Source organism: Ascidiella aspersa, chromosome 1 (assembly GCF_963924565.1).
Source record: "Ascidiella aspersa chromosome 1, kaAscAspe10.2, whole genome shotgun sequence".
NCBI lineage: Eukaryota > Metazoa > Chordata > Ascidiacea > Phlebobranchia > Ascidiidae > Ascidiella > Ascidiella aspersa.
This window is the reverse complement of record NC_139447.1, coordinates 31,506-52,488: the sequence shown is the minus strand read 5'-3', so window position 1 is coordinate 52,488 and position 20,983 is coordinate 31,506. Positions and strand designations below refer to the sequence as shown.

Here is a 20,983-nt window from a genome sequence, read left to right as displayed (position 1 = left end):
CGTATACTTGGTTTAAAACTCGAGTCCACACGTCGCCATCCCCCTACTGCTATTAAAAAAGTGTAATAAAACTACTTTGAGAAAACGCGATAAATTTTATAGTTAATCTATTTTAGTGTTTGTTAACCATTTGGGGCACACCTGGCGAGCGAAGCTAGCGAGCGCGATTTTTTTGGTACACCGGTATTTATTTTAAATTTCTTGTTTTTGTTACATTTAAAAAAAATGGTTAAAAAATATTTGTCGATTATGTTTGAATACGTTTTTCGTTTGTCCGCGACGCACTTGGCAGCTTTCCACGGCGCAACAGTGAAGAAGCGCTGATCTAGTTCAAAAAGAGCATTAAAACGTAAACACACTGGATGTATAAAGATCATTAGCGCGAAGCGCGAAAATTTTTTGCATTTCCACACTTAAAATAGTCAAAAAGTATTTAAAATGGACTCGTGTCTAATTTGTCAAAGAGGCGGCGGGCCGGATGAAGTATATTGGCAGGCTGGTTCTGATACAGATTTGCATTAACAACAAAAAAGCTTTTAATTGTACTTGGATTTAAGTTAGTTATTATATAGTCGAGGTCAGCGTACGGCAGGCTGGCAGAATCTTGCCAGACTTCTGGTGACAAGCATTTTTGGCGAAAATTCTTCGTTTTTTGGTCGCGCCCCTTAAATTATGTGTTCGCCTAAGGAATGTATGAACCTTGCCATGTTTTGGCGATAAACTAATTAATTTTGTGACATTATTAACAAGTACACAAGGGACATGTGAAGGTACAACCTGGGGCCTGGGGATGTACGTACATGTCTGTTTTTCTTGCTTTAAAAGTGGTACATAGATAGCTGTTTTCAGGCAAACCTGTGTGAAAACGTGCTGCTCAAAACGAAAAAATATTCTTTGGATAAATTTTCAATCTATATTGCTCGAAATAATGATATTTATAATAAAATTTAATAGAAATGGTCACAGTCACAGTGCCATATTACCTTTGAGATAGATTTGCTGAAAAAAAAGACACAGAAACGTAGCAAAACCAGGCTAAAGAAAACTTTTAGCATTTGCGTAATTAAACCACCAAAAATATACTTTAGGCCTTAGGTGGAGAAGCATAACCTAGTACATCCTTAATATGCCGATGCGAATGTTATACCAGTACATTTAACAGGAATGGGGAATTCAACTCAATATAGAAGTACTTGCCAATTTAAAGTAAAACTGCCAACACGTAACAATTGTATGATTAAAAGCGTGTACTTTATAAAATAATAAACAGTCTATAGGCCTTACACTACCATAACTTTTTTCAAAATGACACAAACAAAATAAATTTCTGCCAATTGTAGTATGTAATGTTATTACATATTTCCGCTGTTCAAAAATAGATGTGATTGAATATGTGTGGAAACAACCACAAGGTATTTTGTAAATTGGAGTGCGCGAAACGAATTTTATCATTTTTTTGAAATATTCATTATATGGCGCCATAAGCTGGAACACCACTACAAAGCTTGAAAATATGTCTTATTTTGGCGAAAATAGGCCATACTACCTAGGCAACCGCGAAAATAAGCTGCCTATTAAGTAAAAAAAATCTACATATTTTTTAGTTTTGGGGGGGCCATGGCCATATCGCCCCCCTCTAGATCCGCCCCTGATGCTGAGCATTTAATGATTTCCAAATGAAGGATGATCTGAATCATTGCCAGGTGTAAGTTCATCAAATGGTCGCTTACCTTCATTTGTTGGTTTCTGCGGATTGTCCGTTCTGCTTTGGTCGACATTTGGTTGGTTTGGTTGATTGACAGGTGGTGTAGCTGCTTGTTGCTCGGCAACCTGCATACATAGCTGGTGAACAAACAGAACAACTCCTATAATTATAAATGCGTATCAAGCAGAAGCATGGGCGCAAAGTTTGAAGTTTACCTGGGGTTGGAAGGGGTGTTACTGGTGACGTCATAGTCACAGTGACGATGACAGCGCTGGAGTGTGAATAATGTTGTCTCACACAACTGATATTTAGTGCTTTAATTTGAATACTGGTTTATTTTCGTCCATTGTAGAAATCTTAACTTACGATGAGTTAGGTTTTCGATATTCGTTATGCGAAATATTGCTCAGAACTCAAGTTTAACATTTGTTCTAAAATGACAATGTTGTGACTTAAATTTGACTGGGGTTGGGTAACTAACGACTTATACTTGTTATTTGTTAAGAAAGACTTGAATTGGACTTTAGTTGCTTGCTAATGACTTGACTGGGATTTAGTCATTTTAAATTATCTTGTTTAGAACACTGGGTGTGATGCGACCCCGATGGCGTCCAGCTACAAAACGTTCCCAGATGCCAACCAGTAGGCTATATTTATCCCATTGTATTCACATGCGATCACACTAAACTGCTACTAATATCAATCACACCAAATTATAGAAAAAATAGCAACCTGTTGGTCAGTTTGTTGATGTGTCGCTTGTACAACAGTCGGTTGTACAGCGGTCGGTTGTACAGCGGTCGGTTGTACAACAGAGGAATCTTGTGCCAACTGTGACATGGCTTGCTGTGGGTGGAAGCTCCCGGGTCTCAACTGGCTACAAACAAATAAACTTTCATGTTAAGTAGTTTATTAGTAATTAGTTTTAACAAAGAACCATAATAAAGTGTTGCTACAAATCTACACAAGGACTTACTGGCCGCAATCAATACATTTGTCGCAACGTTGTTTTCATTGGGCTTAGGTTACCGACTCCTGATGTAAGCGATTAATCCAATTAAATAAGACCTGAACAACTATGATTTCTATGGATAAATGGGCCATGTCTTAGTCGAGGTGAAACATTCTGGCACGACCAAATCCTAAATATGTTTAGCGTTACACAAAACTTGTGGCAATAAACAGGTTGGTGGTGATAGCAAACCCGTAGCTTGAAGTTGATTGCGCTTCTCTTGGGGCAACGCTTGGATGTTGATCGAGCAGCAAGGAGCTTCTCTGTATCTTCTCCTCACACACAGATGTCTGAAAGAATAGCATTTCAATAAATCACAAAAATATAAAACTATTCCAAACATCCAAAGCAATTTCTTAATGGAATGCTTTTTCACTAATTAGTTAGCTAAACTAATTTATATAAAACTTTTAAACTAAAAAATTGCACTACTTAAGCAAAACAGTACAAAATGCTACTGAAATTTATTTGTTATAATATATTTAGTTTGTTTGTAAACATCAACTGCAATACTTGTGGTGTGGATGGTGCGCCGTCAAGTGGTTGCGGAGTTGCCAAGTGCGTCGATGAACTAGTTGATGGTTCTGACGTTCCTGGGTGAAACATAGCAGTTTGTGAATACAAAAATATTAAACTTTTCACATATTCCAACTACTTCTTAGGATGCAACAAATTATGCTTGGGGTGCAGCACTACCAAAGGGTGCATGACAAACTTGCACCAAACAAAAGCTTTATGTACCAAAAGTTGATTTTCAAATTTAACCTAAACTGTTGCATACTTTGTAATATGGACGTAACTAAGGCATTATTGATAAAAAGGGAAATTAGCTCGGTTGATAGAGTGGCGGTCCCGTTAGGCCGAGGTCGTGAGTTCGAATCTCACCACATACAGTTTTCTAAAATACCTAATTGAGTGACTAGTTCTGTTTGCCATTAAAACTGTAATATTTATTTTTTCACGTTTAAGCTTTTCAGAGTGACATATTGTTTGTTCCAGTCCACTGCTGACTTTTTACAGAGTTAAGCAACAAATATGTTTATGATATCTATTTGTACAAGCTATAGTCTAACAAGTTTGTGTAGTGTAATAGTTTTTTTAAAAAGAGATTCATGAGCACAAAGTAATTTCAGGAAAATAATGAAACAAATTTGATTTACATTTCCAACCAAACGAACCGAAACAAACAAAGAGATAAAATTGTCTCGTTTTTCCCGGGTGTTATTATGCCACGATTAGCACAATATCTGCGCCGAGCTGTTTGCCAAAGTCAGCAAAGTGATAGAAAAATAAGATGTGTCAATTATACACTAAACATGTGGTCTTACGATATGGTTATAGAAAATAATTTTGCGGTAACAATCATTAAATGCCATGGTTACACCAACACCAGATATTAGCGCGAACAGCACTAGCTGCGCCTAACTCGACGTTTTTGACGATAAGTAAGAAGGCTTGACTTTGCGTTGTCAATTGTCGAATGCTAAACCAGAACAAATAACAAAAGGCGAAAGAGAAAAACATCCTGCGTTTACAGTCGACCAAACATGAGACGAAAAACGGCGCTTTTAACGATTTTAGGTAAAAAAGCGCCTTACATATCGATACAATACATTTCATACTAGCGAAGTAGTTTGTACTACACGGTGTACTTTGCTCATGTCACCAAACCAAAATATAATCTAAGAAATCACGGTTAGAAATGGTGTACATACCTTTTCTTTTATCGGATTCTGCATCACTGGAGGATTCGTCGGATTCTGGAACTGTGAAGTTATCTCCGAGTAGAAGTCCACATCCGAATCTTCTCACCATCGCCCAGTGAGGACGAGCGACCAGTTCATCAACAATTAGACTAAACTCATCTAAACTTATGTTCTGGCTAATATGGACAGCGGTATAAAATTCTTGAAGTAACTGATGCGAAAAATAAAACTTTTTGTCCCCGTCGAAAAGTTTCTGGTTAAAGTGAGAATACCCAGGTACTGCGATTATAATATCCTGGACTATGACATCACTTAAACCTTGCTCAGCCATTTGTGGATAGGTCATAATGACAGTTGAATTCTTTGTAGCGTTGTAAGCAATTTTTGTAAGTTTGACTTTGATTAAGTTGATGTCATGACCCTTGGCATGTTCTGAGCGTCTCAAGTTTTCAAGTAAAACTATGAAAATCTGAGTGATGTTACAAAGTTCGATGGGATTATCTGTGCCCAAAGCAGCCAAAAGGATCAATTGAAGCATGATTGGGGTAAGACAAAGGTCAAGTAACACAGGTGCGAGTTTGGTAAAGCTTTTCCATATTCTCTGGGCTTCATTTTTAGCGAAGGCAAAGAACAGTATTTTCATGTCGACTGGTGTAAACTCATGTACCAAAACAATTTCCTTAGGGCGAAGTAATTCATGGAGAGTGACTATAGAATGTGGTCTGGAAGTCAAAACTATAGAAATGCCTGGAAAGAATTTTCCGGTGCATAAATTAGCAACTACCTCTTCAACTAACATGGGAGTATCGTATGACGCATTTCTAGGCTTTACATTATCAAGTGACCAAGTTGCCTGATCATAACCATCAAGTATGATACCAAATTTCTCTGGGGACTCCATCATTGCTGCAAATATGGCGTTTCGTTTTCTTTCGCTTAACCATGGGTACGCATAATCAACCACAACCTGCCTTAGAGTGACTTTTTCTGACCCATAGTGCATGTTCATGCACAACAGGAGAATCCAGATTATGGACGAGGTGTTCGACAGTCGTCTGGCTATAGTTGATTTTCCAGAACCAGGAGCCCCAACTAAGGCTGTGTAGCGATGAGGTACTACACTATCATGCAATTGCTCATAACTGACTTCTTTTGAACCAGAATTGACATACCTTTGTTGTGTGGAAGGCTTATAATTTCCAGTTTTACCTGATGAACCTCGATAAAAGTTTTCCTCTGTCCTTAGAACTGGATGAACACGGGGAAAGTTTTCCTGCTCGTAGTTTAGCCCGAGCGAAACAACTTCTTGCTGTGGTCTCTTGAGATCTTCCTTTATGATTTCAAGTGAAATATCGCCGGAGGTGGAATCTAAAACAGAGTTTATTTGTGAAATAGGTTACATGTTTATTTGGGTTGATGTTCGAGTTTTATCTCTTAGCAGACATCAACGTCATCGGTTGAACAAATTAATACCACCTTTAGCTTTAGTTGCCTTAAACATAAACTTATCTTATTGGACGCAATATGAACAAAGTATTAACATTAGCTTTTGGTAAAGTAACACCCTCGAAGAAAGGTATTTTAGAGCTGCAAAAATAAGTGTGGGAGGTAACACACAATAAGTATAATCAGCCCAGCAATATCTTTATTTACAATGCTTAAATTAGGCTTTTGGAGAGGTGCATGTATGCAAGGCCTTAAATTATTTTGGCTCATTCCATCTTTAATTTAAAGTTTTTCAAAATTTGTCCACCCATGTTCTCAGATTTTTTTTATATTTTAAACAATTAAAAACCTCAAAGAAAAAATAAGATTGCAACAAATTTGAGCGTTCTGTGATGAGTGGTTACAAAGACATGACGTTTTGAAATATTTGACCACTAGGTGGAAATAGATATTTTTTTGGTTCCGCTTGAGTGCTTTTATCTAACTGGAGGCTTTATTTTGCAGCAGAAGCCTGTAGTAAAATGCTATTCCCCAATTTATTGGGGTGCTGGTTTCAAAAATGATGCTTAAACAACTATGTGGCATTTCTTCTATATGAAAATTGCATTTTAAGTTTTATGACTTCCAAAGAGTTTTCCGAAGCTTCTCTGCATTTTTTTTATGTTAGCAAAATAATCTTTAGACAACATAGTATTTGGACTTTGTAAAGTGGTTCTTGGTATTTTACAATTAGTAATTGGTTAAGTTTCAAATTTAAGGCTCTTGTAATAAAATAAAAAGTGACCAAACTTGAAAATGCGTTAATACACTGACTTTTGCAGCTTTACATACAACTATTGTACAGACATAACTACAATAACAAATTGGCTTAAATAATTCTATTCAACATTTTGTATAAGATTCCAGAAAAAGAAGTGCAAACAATGAGACAATGTACAAAACTTTTCAGATATTTTGTTATGTGTAGATCTGTATTCCATGACATACTGGGTAAATTTAAAAGCAGAAATGCAACTATGTGTAGAGCTGTTTGACATCAAAGCAGATTAGATCTTCTAAGCTACAAATATCTCCTAGTGATGGAGTAGGTGACCCTGTTAAAGACTTATTAAAAAAATGCTCACATTTCAATCAAATACTGTATTGTACAATGTTTTTTATTACTGTAAAATTAGCATTGGTGGAAATAGCCAAGTACCAAGACTCCAGCAAAATACTTAAAGCAACATAAAAGGAGCTAGCAAAATGGTTTAACCATGGAAATACTTTTTTTAAAACAAGATCCTATTATTAGTATATCGCTTCGGCCCCAGACAAACCAGATGACAATACATAATTTTAGACCCCAGCTATAGTAGCACCAAAGTGGTTAATTTTTATGGCTTGTCTAACTTTGACAAAGTAAATTAATGGGTTCGTCAATATGACTCTCTATGTTGGATAGGTATGATTTCAAGTGGATGAGAACGTAATAGGTGCTTGTATAGTAATAATTTTTCAACAGTTAATATCTTGAATTTAAAGAAATTATATTTAGAAATAGCTGGATAGTTTACAGGAATTCTAGAAAGTAATTAATGAATATATTTGTACAAAATAAAAATATCATTTGGCATATTGCCAGATAAAGTTGCTTAAAGGGTCTTGCTTGATGCCTTAGACCAGTGGTTCTTAACCTTATAAGTGTCGTGGCTACCTTCCATTAGCGCTAAACACTTTGTGATCCCTTTGCCCACGAATTCTAAAAACATCTCTGGACAAAACGCAAACCAAAACAAAATGGGTTAACTGGCTAAAAATTAAAATACAACATGCCTGTTGACCCCTGGGGCTTCTCTATGCCCCCCTGGGGCCGAAAGGACACCGTTGAAAAATTTTGCCTTTATATTCTTCTTTTTATTTCATGAAACAAAACCATTTATTCGAAATTTGTTTATACCTAGTTCATAAATTTTCAATTGGTGAAAATTTGAAATTTATAAAATTAATTAAAAAATGTATCCAGTTGTCATATTTTTGTAAAATTAAGGCAATTCTTATCAGCGAAAACTAAAATAATAGTAATCTAAAACAGATATTTATCTTGTAAATTGTAGAATATTACATCTAGAATTATACCAAAACATTTAAATTTAGATGAAAATAATCTAAAATAGCAACTATGTGCTCTGGTCAAATTTATGCGGCCATCCGATCCATCTCCCTGGTTTTATTAGCTTTGATACAATGGTATTTGCTATAATCAATTTTAGGACATAATGTGTAAATTGAAACCTGACAAGTAACAGGCAGTGGTATGACCTACACCCTATTATCAAACATAGGTAACAAATACTTTGTCTTATTATATGGGCCGAAAATTTATTTTCGGGACATATCTTGTTTTTGCTTGAATTCTTTTATGTTTTTTTTGGTTTGTTTCAGACCGTTTTTTGTCCAGAGTTTTACAGGAAAACTATAATTTGGAGAGACTTCAAATGTCCATACAAGATGGAGGCGTATATGTAAATGAGCCTTTAAGGGTTTTGAAGTCTATTTACCTAGGGGCCTTCAGCTGGGGGTAGAAATTGGAAACAAAATATGACGTCATCGTAAAATTGGTTTTAGCTCTGTACTCCTACCTAGCGGTGGCAATATTTCCTAAAAAAGGATCTGGTTAAAACGGCACCGGTTATACCGACTGTCTCGCGTTAATACGCGACAAAGGGGCACTGTTAAAGCAGCGAAACAGATTCCTCCAAGGGAGTACATTCTATTTTGAAACGCCAGACACAAGTGTCAATATTTACAGCCGAAACCTAAACATCTTCCTTGCCATCGGCTTTTGCCATTACGAAAAACTGTCCATTATGTTTTTATAAGCCTTTCGATATGTGTATTTTTATTTTTATCATTAATGCATTACGCAAACCATAATATAATCAATTCTTTGAAACGTATAACATCACTCTAAAAAACACGTACTACGGTAAGTTATAGATTATTTCTGTTTATTGTCGCATACAAACTGCAGTGATGTGGTTCTAGTGACCTCCAATGCACCTCATGGGAACAAAAATACGTAATGAATAGCGAAACATAATAATCAAACCGAATTAGGCTACGCTTAATCAGAACCGGAACCTTTTACGCGCTTGCGATTGCCCAACAACGTTTATTTATTGCTTCACTACCATAAAAATATAATTATTCGCAAGGATTAGGAAGAATTACAATTTTAAAATTTAACTGGAAAAATAATTACACAAAAACTGGAAAACTTTTCGCTTGCAATGGTAGAATATAATGGGCAATTATAAAACGAAATCAGTCTTTTAATATAACGCCACAAATGTTTTGTGGTTTTTGAAATTTTGTTTCCTGTTTCAAAAGAACTAAAGGAGTTTGCCGCAATATATTAAGTGGAACTTGCACTAAATGTTTTATTAATGCACAGAGCAAAATATTTTCACTTTTAGCCAAAACACACACTTCAAAGAAACATTACAATCTCCATTACCAGGATTATCATTTAAAACGCAAAGGCTGGCATGAGTTGTGTTAAAAGTCGAATATTGGGCAAGATCCATTATAAGTTTGGTACAACTTTAATATTTGGTACAGCTGTTCGGACTATAATTTCGATAGCCATAATAGGTTGAATGGAAAATGTTGTGGAGGCTGTCTCGCGCTAATAAGTGACAAAGGGGCACCTTGATTGCAGCGAAACAGATTACGTCAAAGCGTTGTATTTTGCTTTAAAACGCCAGAAGCCAGTATGCCAAACAAATACAGACAAAACCTAAAAGTCTCCCTGGCCATCGGATGTCATATGCATTTATGGAAACTGTTTAATATGTTTCAATAAGCATTTATATTTCGCAGTATAACCAGTGCATCGAAATGTATAACGTAATCTTGAAATTGTGTGCGCATTCTAAATTTTTATCTTAATAAACAAATACGGAATACGGTAAGAAACAGTCTAATGAATTCTAGACAAAAATCTCACAGTTTTAAGAAGGAAATGTATTTTTTGAAAATTTTTGTTTAATTTTTTGAAAATATATATATATTGGTAAAATCAGTCATCTGTTTATACAACGAAGATGATATAATGATTTTATATTCACGAGTAAACAAAACAAAATCTGTCGTGGAATACTATTTACTAGGGTTGCCATATTTTTTACATAATCTCTGGAAACGTCATAACGTTTTAAACTTTAAGAAACTTGCTGTTGTCACGCGAAACAGATCGCAAACAAGCATCTTAAGTTAAGTGTTTTTAGCGCGAAAATGTTTTTTTTAATTGTTTTTAACATTTTCATTGTTCTTGTTTAAAAACGGATATTGTTAATTGCGCCTCAAATAGTTTTGAGGGTCTATAATCTGGTACTCATAAAGTTAAAGTTTAAAACTTAACATATTCGGCTTTCATCTTTAAAATTTATATTTATTATGTAAATTGGGTTTTTACGTTCAAAATTATGAGCGGGTTTTATTTTTCGCTATAAAAAGTGTGACTTTAAGTTATTTGAAGCTTTCTACGCCTACTTAGCGACAGTAATATCTAGCAATATCTCCCTTTTGTAGTGTTCGCCAATAAGCTATTTATGTAAACCATAAAAATAATACTACGAATCACTTGTTTGTTTTTCAGGCCTAAACAACCCAACATTTCGGGTGCTTTTGTGAATCGGGTGCTTTTGTGGAAAATTAATCCAAAAAGTTAATTTGAGTTTAGATAAAAAAAGATGATGAAGAAGGTTGTAGATTTTTGTGGTTTTTGCCCAAGGGTTGGGGTAGCATTTTTTGAAGGGCGTTTGAAAAAAAAATTTAAAATATTGTTTTGTTAATGAAATATTTACTCCCGGGTGGCGAATGCTAGTTTTGTTTATCGTTTATCTTTGGTTTTTAATGGATTGCATTTTTTTTATTAATAAGGGGGAAATAAGAAATAAGTTTTTTTTTATTTGGTTTGGGGGGAGGGGGTTAAATCAATAGGCATTTTTATATTGTAAAAAAATTTGCATCTACGTCAGAAGTGAAGGCAGGAAATTTTCGGCCCATATTTGTTTTTGCTTGCAGAAATAAGAAGAGAAAGTACAACTTAATGTAAAGCGTAAAACGAATAAACCAAAGTATAATATGTAATACTACAAATATAACCTGGTAGAACTCTATTTATAATGACCCAATTATTGAATCACCCATGAAAATAAGGCCCTGAAAAATACCCTATGACAAAATATACAACAACCGCAACCCCGTCTAGTTACTTCTATGTATTGGTTTTTCTAGAACTTTATACAATCTGTTGAATAGAAATATTTCAGCCAATGTGTTATTGTATGTCTGTACTATAGTTGTATGTAAAGTTGCAAAAGTCCGCGTATTAACGCATTTTAAAGTTTGGTCACTTTTTTATTGTATTACAAGAGGCTCAAATTTGAAACTTAACCAATTACTAATTGTAAAATACCAAGAACCACTTTACAAAGTCCAAATACTATGTTGTCTAAAGATTATTTTGCCAACATAAAAATTGAAAAAAAATGCAGAGAGCTTCAGGAAAGTCTTCGGAAGTCATAAAACTTCAAATGCAATTTTCATATAAAAAAAATAACCACATAGTGTTTTAAGCATCATTTTTAAAACCAGCACCCCTAATATTTTAAAACGTCATATCTTCGGAACCGCTCATCACAGAATGCTCAAAATTGTTGCAATCTTTTTTTTCTTTGAGATCTTTAACTGTTTAAGATATAAAGAAACTCAAGAAACATGGGTTCCGCCCCTTTAAATTAAGCATGGAATGGCCTTTTGTGAATGACTCTATATATTACTTCGCTGGGTTAAGGTTGATTCTTAGGTACTGAGCAGATGCTTTAGCACTTATTTTCTTTTTGAGCGATCAACTCTGAATAACGCAATAACTTTAACTTAAAACCGGGTGTTGACAGTGAATATGGGACGGGTGGCTAACGTAAAATGCAAAGTGCACAGATTTCACAATTTCCTTGCACATTATCAAATAACCTTTATTAATTTTGAATCAACTTTATAAATTTTCTTAAATAACTATATTTTATCACCCCTTTACCTTCCCGTAGTTAAACACAAAAGTAATACACTGGACTTAATATCTACATCAGGGCGCAACATACGGCCCGTTGCCGGACCCGGCCCTTGATTTTGAGCGGTTTCCGGTCTTACATGATAAAAGGTGGATCATTTTCCCACATCGTCCCGCAGACTGGAGAAGTTACCCGCCCCTGGGCTAAGTAGACACTAGACATTCAAGTAAAAATAGTGTTCAAAGATTCTTTAATGCACAAATAAATTCAAAGATTATTCTAATGCTTTTGGAAAAACATCCTTTCATTTAATAATTATGCAACAATTAAAAACATTTAAATATTGAAAGACTTTCTGGCAACCCTGAATAGCTAGCCAAGCTGCTCAAAACATTACTATAGCCCTGTGGTCTCCAAACTTTTATTCACCAACGTCAATTTACATGAAATGAAAACAGCTTTAGCATGCCACCCCAGTTTGTTTTCTAATAAGTAATGCCTGAATTAAATATCACCAGAGATTGATTATGCTTAAGTTATACACAATTCCAGAGAACTGTGGCTACACATGTGTAGTAAGATGAGAAGTTTAAATTAACACCTAGATTTACACACACACAAAAAAAAAAAATAAATTAAAAAATAAATGTTAAAAAATATATGTCTAATATTTTTGAATAGGTTTTCTGTTTGTCCGCGAAGCACTTGGCAGCGTTTCATATCAAATCATCTTTGATTTGGCAGCATTTTCATATCAAATCATCACAAAAATTGAAATTTTGTAACCACCCGTCCCAGATTTTCATGATATTTACGTTGTGCAAAATATGGATCAAAAAAATATGTTTGCAAATAAAAACTGCAAAAATTCAATCCGTTAGGAAGTTACAACATTTTGAAATTTGATCACTAGAGGGGGTTTTTAGACACCCGCAAAAACGCAAATGTACATTTAAATGCAATAAATTAAGTAAAAATGGAAGAAAAAGTTTGTTTCCTACCATTTTTGGGTCAAAATTGCATTTGGATAAGTGTTAGAGGCCTTTAGGGGCTATTAAAGAGAAACAATTCTCCATGTATCAAGCTAAATTGCTTAAGTCTGCAAATATTTAGGAACCCATTTTTTTTTATATACCAAGAACTTCCAAAAAAGCTTAAAATGGAAAATTAGACTTGTTGAAAAACAGTTTTACATCTAAAATTAGACAATGCACTAATTTGTCTATAAATTGAACTTAATCTTAGCGCTGCAAAACGTAAACAAACCAAATGCTGTTATACTATTCTCGCACTTACGTAGTTAAAATAGTCAAAAAGCATTTGAAATGGACTCGTGTATAGTTTGTCGAAGAGGCAGCGGGCCCGATGAATTACAAAGACTGCTTGGTTTATTGCTATTAAGACGCATGACCCAATTACATCGAAAAACCACGCAGCTTCGAACGGTGAGTTAAACCCTGACAAAAAAGAACAAAAATCAATAATGACTTATGAAAAGGGGGGTCCGAACCCCCACCCCTGGATACGCCACTGTGCAAAACTAACACCTGAAAATATTCAACAATCGTAACCCCGTCTAGTTTTACTTGGTAATTCAGTAAATGACCCAGCAAATAAAATAATTCTGTAGTTTGGGTTAATCATAGCAAAATTTTACAGTGATATCAGAAAAACAGTTGTTTTGTTAAAAGAAACAAATTTGGCGATAAAGGGGCATTTCCCAAAATGCAGATAGATCCAGAATGTTGTGAGGAAAATTGCGCACATTGCTTGTAATCACACAAATAAGTCACTAGTAAGACATTGTTTAACGCGTTGATAAACACGTAACAGGCATATTTCAGAAAACGAAAATGAATTATTAAAGTTTAAATCAAGTAAAATATTCAAGTTTTATCCACAAACCTGCTTCAGTGATGTTGTCATCTGCTTGGACGTTGCCTGGTGGAAGATGAATGTGAACATGTTCAGCTTGTATGTTATGCACATGATGCTCGTGAGTTTCCTGAGTGATTTGTTGTTGAACTTGAGCACCGAGGAAAAGGTTTTCCACTTTCAGTTGGTTCTAACAATGCCACAAACAAAAATATAATTCTACCATTGAGCTGAACATCAATTATTGCAACAAAATAGAGTTAGGATCTGTTGCACTTGATGCAATAAAAGTGTCTGTCGCAGCTGTGAAAAATCAACTTTTGTTTTGCATTTTGTCTTATTACTTTTTTAGTTACAAGTGATTACATGAACCGAGAGATGCCAAATGTAGGTGTGTAGGTTTATAATAGGGGTCAAACTACCCAGAAATTCGACAAAGTTATTTTGCAATAATTGTACAAAATCAGCTGATAAAACCACAATATAGATAATGCAATATCTGAGGCCAGTAGCTAGGTTTTAGTTGAACAATACAACCCGGGTGCTTCCAAATTACTGACACATTAGTTAAACAAACATGACAAATATCTCAACACACTCTATTAGGGCAGGTCAAATGATTCAACGCGCATCTTATATCACCTTAAGAAAGTACAACCGTTAAATCACTACCACATCATTAAGATTATTTTTATATCACTAACACTAGCGCTAACTAAACGGTTGCACAGTGCACACATTTTGTTTGGCTAAACGAAAGTCACAGATATCAAATATATTTTGCACAATTTTACAGTTTTACAACTAACCATCCTTTTCACTGAGCATGTTGATATTAATATGAACAAAATGCTTCTATGATATAGATTAGGGGTTCCCAACACCTTTTAAAGGCGACCCATTTTTGAAAAAAAATCAGTTCGGTAAAATCTCGCGACCCAAGCAATTTGTCACATTTTATAAGCCATACAAGATTGCGTTGCATGCAAACAGCACTGCAAAGTGCCTTTTCAGAAAATAACATGTTTAACCTTTCCAAAACATAATATGTTTAAACCCCTGCTCTAACCATTGTTTTATATTGGAGTGTCCCGGTCGGCAAATTAGGGAATTCCAGCAATAAGACAGAAGTTAAAATAACATCAACGCAGGAATAACACATAGCTTGAAATAAAACCGAATTTTGTCAGAATTAAACTCAAACCACTAGAAAAAATTTAAGCAATCTTTTACCAAACCCTAACTTCATCACTAACTCCACCAATAACTCTAACCCGAAGCCAATTTTTAACCCAACCTATTTCCCAAACCCAACCCCAAACATGGAAAATCAGTCCGGTAAATGTGGCGGCCCACAAACTGTGTCGGTCAAATTATGTCGTTTAGGTTTTATTCCATCATTTTTTTTATTGCCTATTTATTATGTCTATTATCTTGGTACCATGGTACTATTAATAATTCCGCTTTAACGATTGTTACTTTATAGATGAATGTGTGTTCACAAATTATGCAATTGTTAAACTCACCAAGTCAATGTTCTGAACATCTGGAGCTCCGTTGCCTTCTTCTTGATTATCGGCCATTCTATTTCTTTCATGCAAACCCTAAGCAAAAGCAACTTAATGAAACAACCTACAGCAAATAAATTACCACTTACAACCCTAAATAAACCAAAAAAAGTCTACACCAGTCATCTTCATTGAATAAAAGGCCAACCACCAAAATCGTAGAATACTACATTTGGTGTAAAATGCAGTGAAGTTAAAAGGTTTTAAATACAAAGCCATATAGAAATAGATTTTTTTTAAATATAAAGTTACATGCCTTTTCAGTTGTACAATTGAACAGCTATAACAACAATTAAATTGTTTAACAGCTTTTTAACATAAGTTGGTGCTATGATGAATGTTGGGTTTTAGTTCAGCACTTAAAGCCAAGCAACAAAGCAAACGTAATACAAAATTATACAGGATTCTATTGAAGTTCTAATGCTTTGCAAGGCAGTGCTTATACAAGCCAAAATGCTTGCAAATCTGAGTTAATCTTATTGATATTTGATATGTGTACCATTGTTCAGTTGAACTTCACAAAGGTTGGACATTATCATAAATATACTATTCATGTACAGCAGGGGACATTTTTGGGGATGCGACCCCTCAACACAATTTATTAAAACTCATGCCCTTTTTATAGCCACACTGATCAGCATAAACAGGCAGTTTTCTTCATATAAATAAAAACATAGCTACCAACAAAGATGGCTTAAATGGAAAACCGGCAAATTATGTGAAATTATTTTAACACCTATGTTTATCTTTATGTAAAAGTTAGCTTGAAATATTTTAACCCCCATGTTTTCTTTAGCTGAACTTTGAAGTGTAATTATGTTGGCATCTAAAGCATATTCAAGTTGTTAAGAAGGTGATTTGTAGATTGCTAGGTGCACATTAATTGCCAATAAGATTTTGTACAGCACACAGTCTGCATGGCACATTTTCTTCCTTTGTGCCCCCTTGCAAACCCTTTATGTGCCTGTAGGGGGAGGGGGGGGGGGGGTGGTTTACTTACTACTAACAACAAGAAAAACCTGCAATAAAACACATTTAAATCTTCATGCAATATGAGCTTCATAAGTCTGATTGTTTCAGCATTATACTTTATTGTTTTCACATTCACACTTAGGTAAGCCTGGATGCCTGGTACGCAAAGTTGTTAGTTTACAGTAAAGGTCAACCAAGTACGACCTATGCAGCCTGTCCGGTTGATTTTATCGACCAGCGGCAACATATATACTCAACGAAGGTAACATATAGTAAGTTAATAAGTTTGACAGCTGTTACCGGCCCCAAGCGTCAGGCATTACAGTTATCCAGTTCTTTGTTAAAAAGTATGGTGGCACCAGGTATAGAGGGTTATATTTACTCAAACAGATTTTATTTCAGTAAAGACTGACGAATAAGTTTAAAGAGTGAAATGACAACATTGTTTTGTGTAGATTCCTGTATCCAGGAAAATAATGAATGAATTGTTTTTCGCTTCACTCTTGAAAATATAAAAATAAAACTGGTTCATAAGTAACAAACTAATGCCCGTAGGTTAGCATTAAACACAACTCAACCAAACGAACAAACTTCAAGGAGCACAGTGCATGTTTCATTTCTATAGTTGGGCTTAGTAAAGGTAGTACCTGTTATAACAAATATACTTAGTATTTGTAAAATTACAAACAAGCTTGTGAGATCTTTAAGCACAAACAGTTTAACAACATGGTTGATAATGTTCAAGGCCAAGGGTTAGGCAATTATTATAAGGGTTAGACAATTACAAACAACTTGTAAAATGGGAAACCCACAACAGTACCTAAAGCAGGCCATGGGTCTGGCACCGGCCGTTTTGAAGTCGACGTTTGTGTGCCTTAGATTGAATGGCGCCTTTTTTAACAAGGGTTAGGCAATTACATAACTGGATCCGTCCCTGGAAAGAGTGGTGTGTATATAAATGTTCAAACATATAGAAAGTCGTGCTTGTTTCCTGAGGTTTGAGTTGCAGATTCCAAAATAAGTGTTTTAAACAAAATAAGCCGGGCTGCATTTGCCCAGGTCTGTTCCAGACAGCCATTATAACTTGGTATAAGCAGATATTGATACGACAACACGGCTTGGCATGTCTAGACTGTTAACAACATTTTAAACACATTTAGAAAAATGAAAAGGAGAAATATATTATAGCATCTAAAAATCGGTATTTACACCATGATTATTTCGACTGTTGTAGAAGTGTAACTACTGCAGTGGGAGACCAAACCGAATTAAACGTCGGCACACATTCAGGTCGCGACCCATAGAAACATTGACATATTATTTTCAGTGTTGTCAACCTTTTTCTTGGCGACCCAAATACCAAGTGTAAGGGAATGGGTAATTGCAAATCACCACCACAAAAAAACACAAATAAATTATGTTGGATGCAGGCTGGTAGCATTACCGCCTTCTGGTGAAAAGCATTTGTGGACAAAATTCTTTGTTTTTTGGGTGCTCTCAGTTCTTACTAAAGTTAAATTCTGTATTCGCCTAACGATATGCGCTTCTGCTGTTCTGCATATTATCACTAAAATGTCTGCTCGACAAAAAAGGTTTAAATAATACGGTAAATTGGTTTGGGGGGATATTATGGGGTTAAATTAAGGCCAGGTTTGTAAGGTCTAGGGGTCAGTAGGTGTTCAATTTTCAGCTTTTGTAACTCACTCTTCCTAACTGGTGAGGATTTTTTTAGAGCAAGGAATATTTACAGGAGAGTTTACCTTTCTTTATTTGGAGATAATGTTCAACAATTCCTTTAATTATGTCAAAAAGTGTATAAGCATTAAATCTAACACACAATATTTTTGTCAACAAAAAAAACAATGATAAACTGGGTAAATACATTAAAAAACTGTCGCATATTTAGATGTATGTAGCATTTAGCCTACTTTTACGTCACTAGACACGTGACCACTGTCCACTGATGTGTGACCGCCGCACCTAACGAATTGCTTTTCCGCATTTGACAATTCTTTCTACTTTAGACGTCTTACTGATTAGCGGCTTGAATCACCGCTCTGTTTATCGCTGTATTTCTGAGATTTGTGAATATACTCTAAGAGCAACTATCTACTGAGTGGATTGTCTTTGCTCAGAGCACAAGAAGTTAAGGACAGGTATTCTAGCGGCCTGCTCCTTTGGAGTCGGATTAAGAACTTGTAAGAGACTTAGGCAGCCGTCGGCCCTCGTCTACAGGGTCAGCAGCCTTCTATAGCTCCCGACAACCCCTCCACGCTTTACTGGTGACCCCTTGTTCTTCGGAAGATATCTGAAGACAGAACATTGCAATCAAAAGCAGACAAGTCTCAAAAAAAAAACGGACTAAAATTCTCGACAATTAGAGAGACGACAGTCAATCGTCTCTCCCCGAAGAAGATACATCGCCCTTTCAACGGCCCCCGGGAAGATCCTCTCGTACGAACAGCCCAGGATTCCTTCACACTCCCCGTACCGGCAGCGTGCGACCTTAAAGACGACCTAGCGTCAAAGGATTATTTTGGAGGAACGGAACCGGCTTCGTGTCTTGTCCCCAGGGAACTTCAGAAGGACGTGCGATTTTCTTCACGTCACAACTATAAAATTAGTAAGATAGACAAGGGATTTTCGTTCGAAAATAACTGATAGTTCGCTTGTCGAATTTTCAAATAAAAATCGTCGAATTTTCCTGCAAAATAATTGTGTAAATTTATCGCATAATTGGAATTAATAAGTTTACGCCCATTGAATGTTGTGTGTTGTGCTGAATGACTGTTGGATTGGCATTTTTATATTTCGAGTAACTGCTTAATATAAAGCGCTTAACCGTAACGGCAGGCACAGCGAAATTTGGCTAACACCAAAATAGCTTCCGGTTCTCACGCTCTAAACCGCGCTTAACCGAGACCGGCATAAAAGCTTGTTTACGCTATAGCTAACTGAGAAGACCTCTGTTTTCTGTCAGAAATCGAACTCGAACCAATAAACCTTACTAACCCCTCCCCCCTACTAACCACACAAACAAAATGCCAAAACAAAAGACCTCTGATGAAGTTGGAAACCAAGAGACCTTACAGGCTAAGGTTAAATCACTTGAAAAGAAGCTTCAAGCATCAAAGGTATTTGAACAGCAGGCACAAGATCGTCAAGCAGAAGTGGAAGCTACATTGAAAAGACAAGAGCACAAATTGGAAATGAACCAAAAGAAGCAGCAAGACTACCATCTCGAACAAACTCGCTTGCTGGAAGAAAAAATTGAACAACTCCAACAAGCTCAACTCCAAAGAGAAAAGGAAGCCGAAGAATTATCACAAAAGATGAGCAAACTGCTGCTACAACAGGAAAAGTCACAAATTCCTGAGCACAGGGCCTCAACACAAGAGAAAGACCACGAAAATCAACCAGGCACATCTGGACTGCAGTCACTTCCAAAACCAAACTGGGAGAAACTAGGAGAAGAGCAGAAGACACCAGAGAGAACAAAGACATCAACAGAAGAAAGCAGACAAAGAGTTGAAGGAGGAGAAAACGACAAAGACACTCGCTCCGGAGACAGTGACACCGCCTCATCATCCTCGTCTTCATCCTCATCATCAGAGACAAGAAGGAAGTCAAGGAAGGCGAAGAAAAAGAAGAAGAAGAAATCAAAGCACAAGAAGAGGCGCAAACGCGACTACAAAGTGCCTGACATGAAAAAAGTAAAACAATGGTTTGATATCGCAGACGACACCTTTGACCGTCACAAGGCAACGGACCAAATGCGATACGAAGACTTGTCAGATGCCATCCCTAGCTCTATGTTTTGGACACTCACCGAGCAAGTGAGGAAAGCAGGAAGACACCCAACTGACAAGTATGGAACTTTAAAAAAAGCACTTTTAAAAGCCTACGGTTTCGAAGACGAATCAGGTTGGATGGATCGACTGGAAAAGACAAGACGCAGAAAGAAGGAATGGCCTTCGCTTTTTGCTGACAGGCTGATTCGAGTGATTGGAGGTGAAGATGAATTAAACATCGACAAAGTCAAAGCTTCAGTCAACAGGAAATTCATAGACGAAATTCCCGAATGGCAGCGCGCCACAATAACCGCAATGGATCCACAAGACTTGGCCGCAAGAGCACAAAAAGCGGACCAGCTTTGCAAGGAATCTCGCATATGGAACAATCAGAGCAGCGGACAAAGCAGCGACTCTGACGACACCAATGACGACACCAGCAATGAGGCAAAACCAAAGACAAAAGAACAAAAAGGAGTACAAAAACAATTCTCCAAGATAATGTTAGAGCTCTCACGAATAAAAGAAGAGAAAACAACAACTCAAGTTCCAGAGTCCGACAAGACAAAGCATCGACAATTTTCCAGAAACTGGAACTCGAAAAGCGGCAATTGGAACCCAAAAAGAAACAGAACTTTTCAAGACCAAACAAGAAGAAACAGCAGTTGGAATCAGCCACAGACATCAAGACGCCCAGAAGTCCAAAATAACTCTCGTTACTGCTGGAAGCACAACAAGTTCGGCGCCGAATCAAGAGGTTGCATACCGCCCTGCGCTTCGAAAACAGACCACCCTGTGAAAGAAAAATCAGTTAACAACGTCACAGGAAATGATACAGCCACTTTGCCA

The 20,983-nt window shown here is 36.2% G+C and overlaps 1 protein-coding gene across 1 annotated transcript in view; it reads right to left on the bottom strand.

Annotated features, from left to right (window-relative positions):
• The window catches only part of LOC146166362 (uncharacterized), a 30,910-nt gene extending 15,494 nt beyond the window's left edge, over positions 1-15,416 (bottom strand). The window contains exons 1-7 of the mRNA XM_083383888.1: positions 15,330-15,416; positions 13,834-13,993; positions 4,433-5,791; positions 3,231-3,310; positions 2,910-3,007; positions 2,438-2,582; positions 1,731-1,830 (exon numbers count right to left, since the gene is read on the bottom strand). Coding sequence (XP_083240014.1) covers positions 1,731-1,830; positions 2,438-2,582; positions 2,910-3,007; positions 3,231-3,310; positions 4,433-5,791; positions 13,834-13,993; positions 15,330-15,386 — 1,999 coding nt within the window. The 5' untranslated portion in view covers positions 15,387-15,416. The remainder of the gene's footprint in view (positions 1-1,730; positions 1,831-2,437; positions 2,583-2,909; positions 3,008-3,230; positions 3,311-4,432; positions 5,792-13,833; positions 13,994-15,329) is intronic.
• Between the last annotated feature and the right edge of the window lie 5,567 nt (positions 15,417-20,983).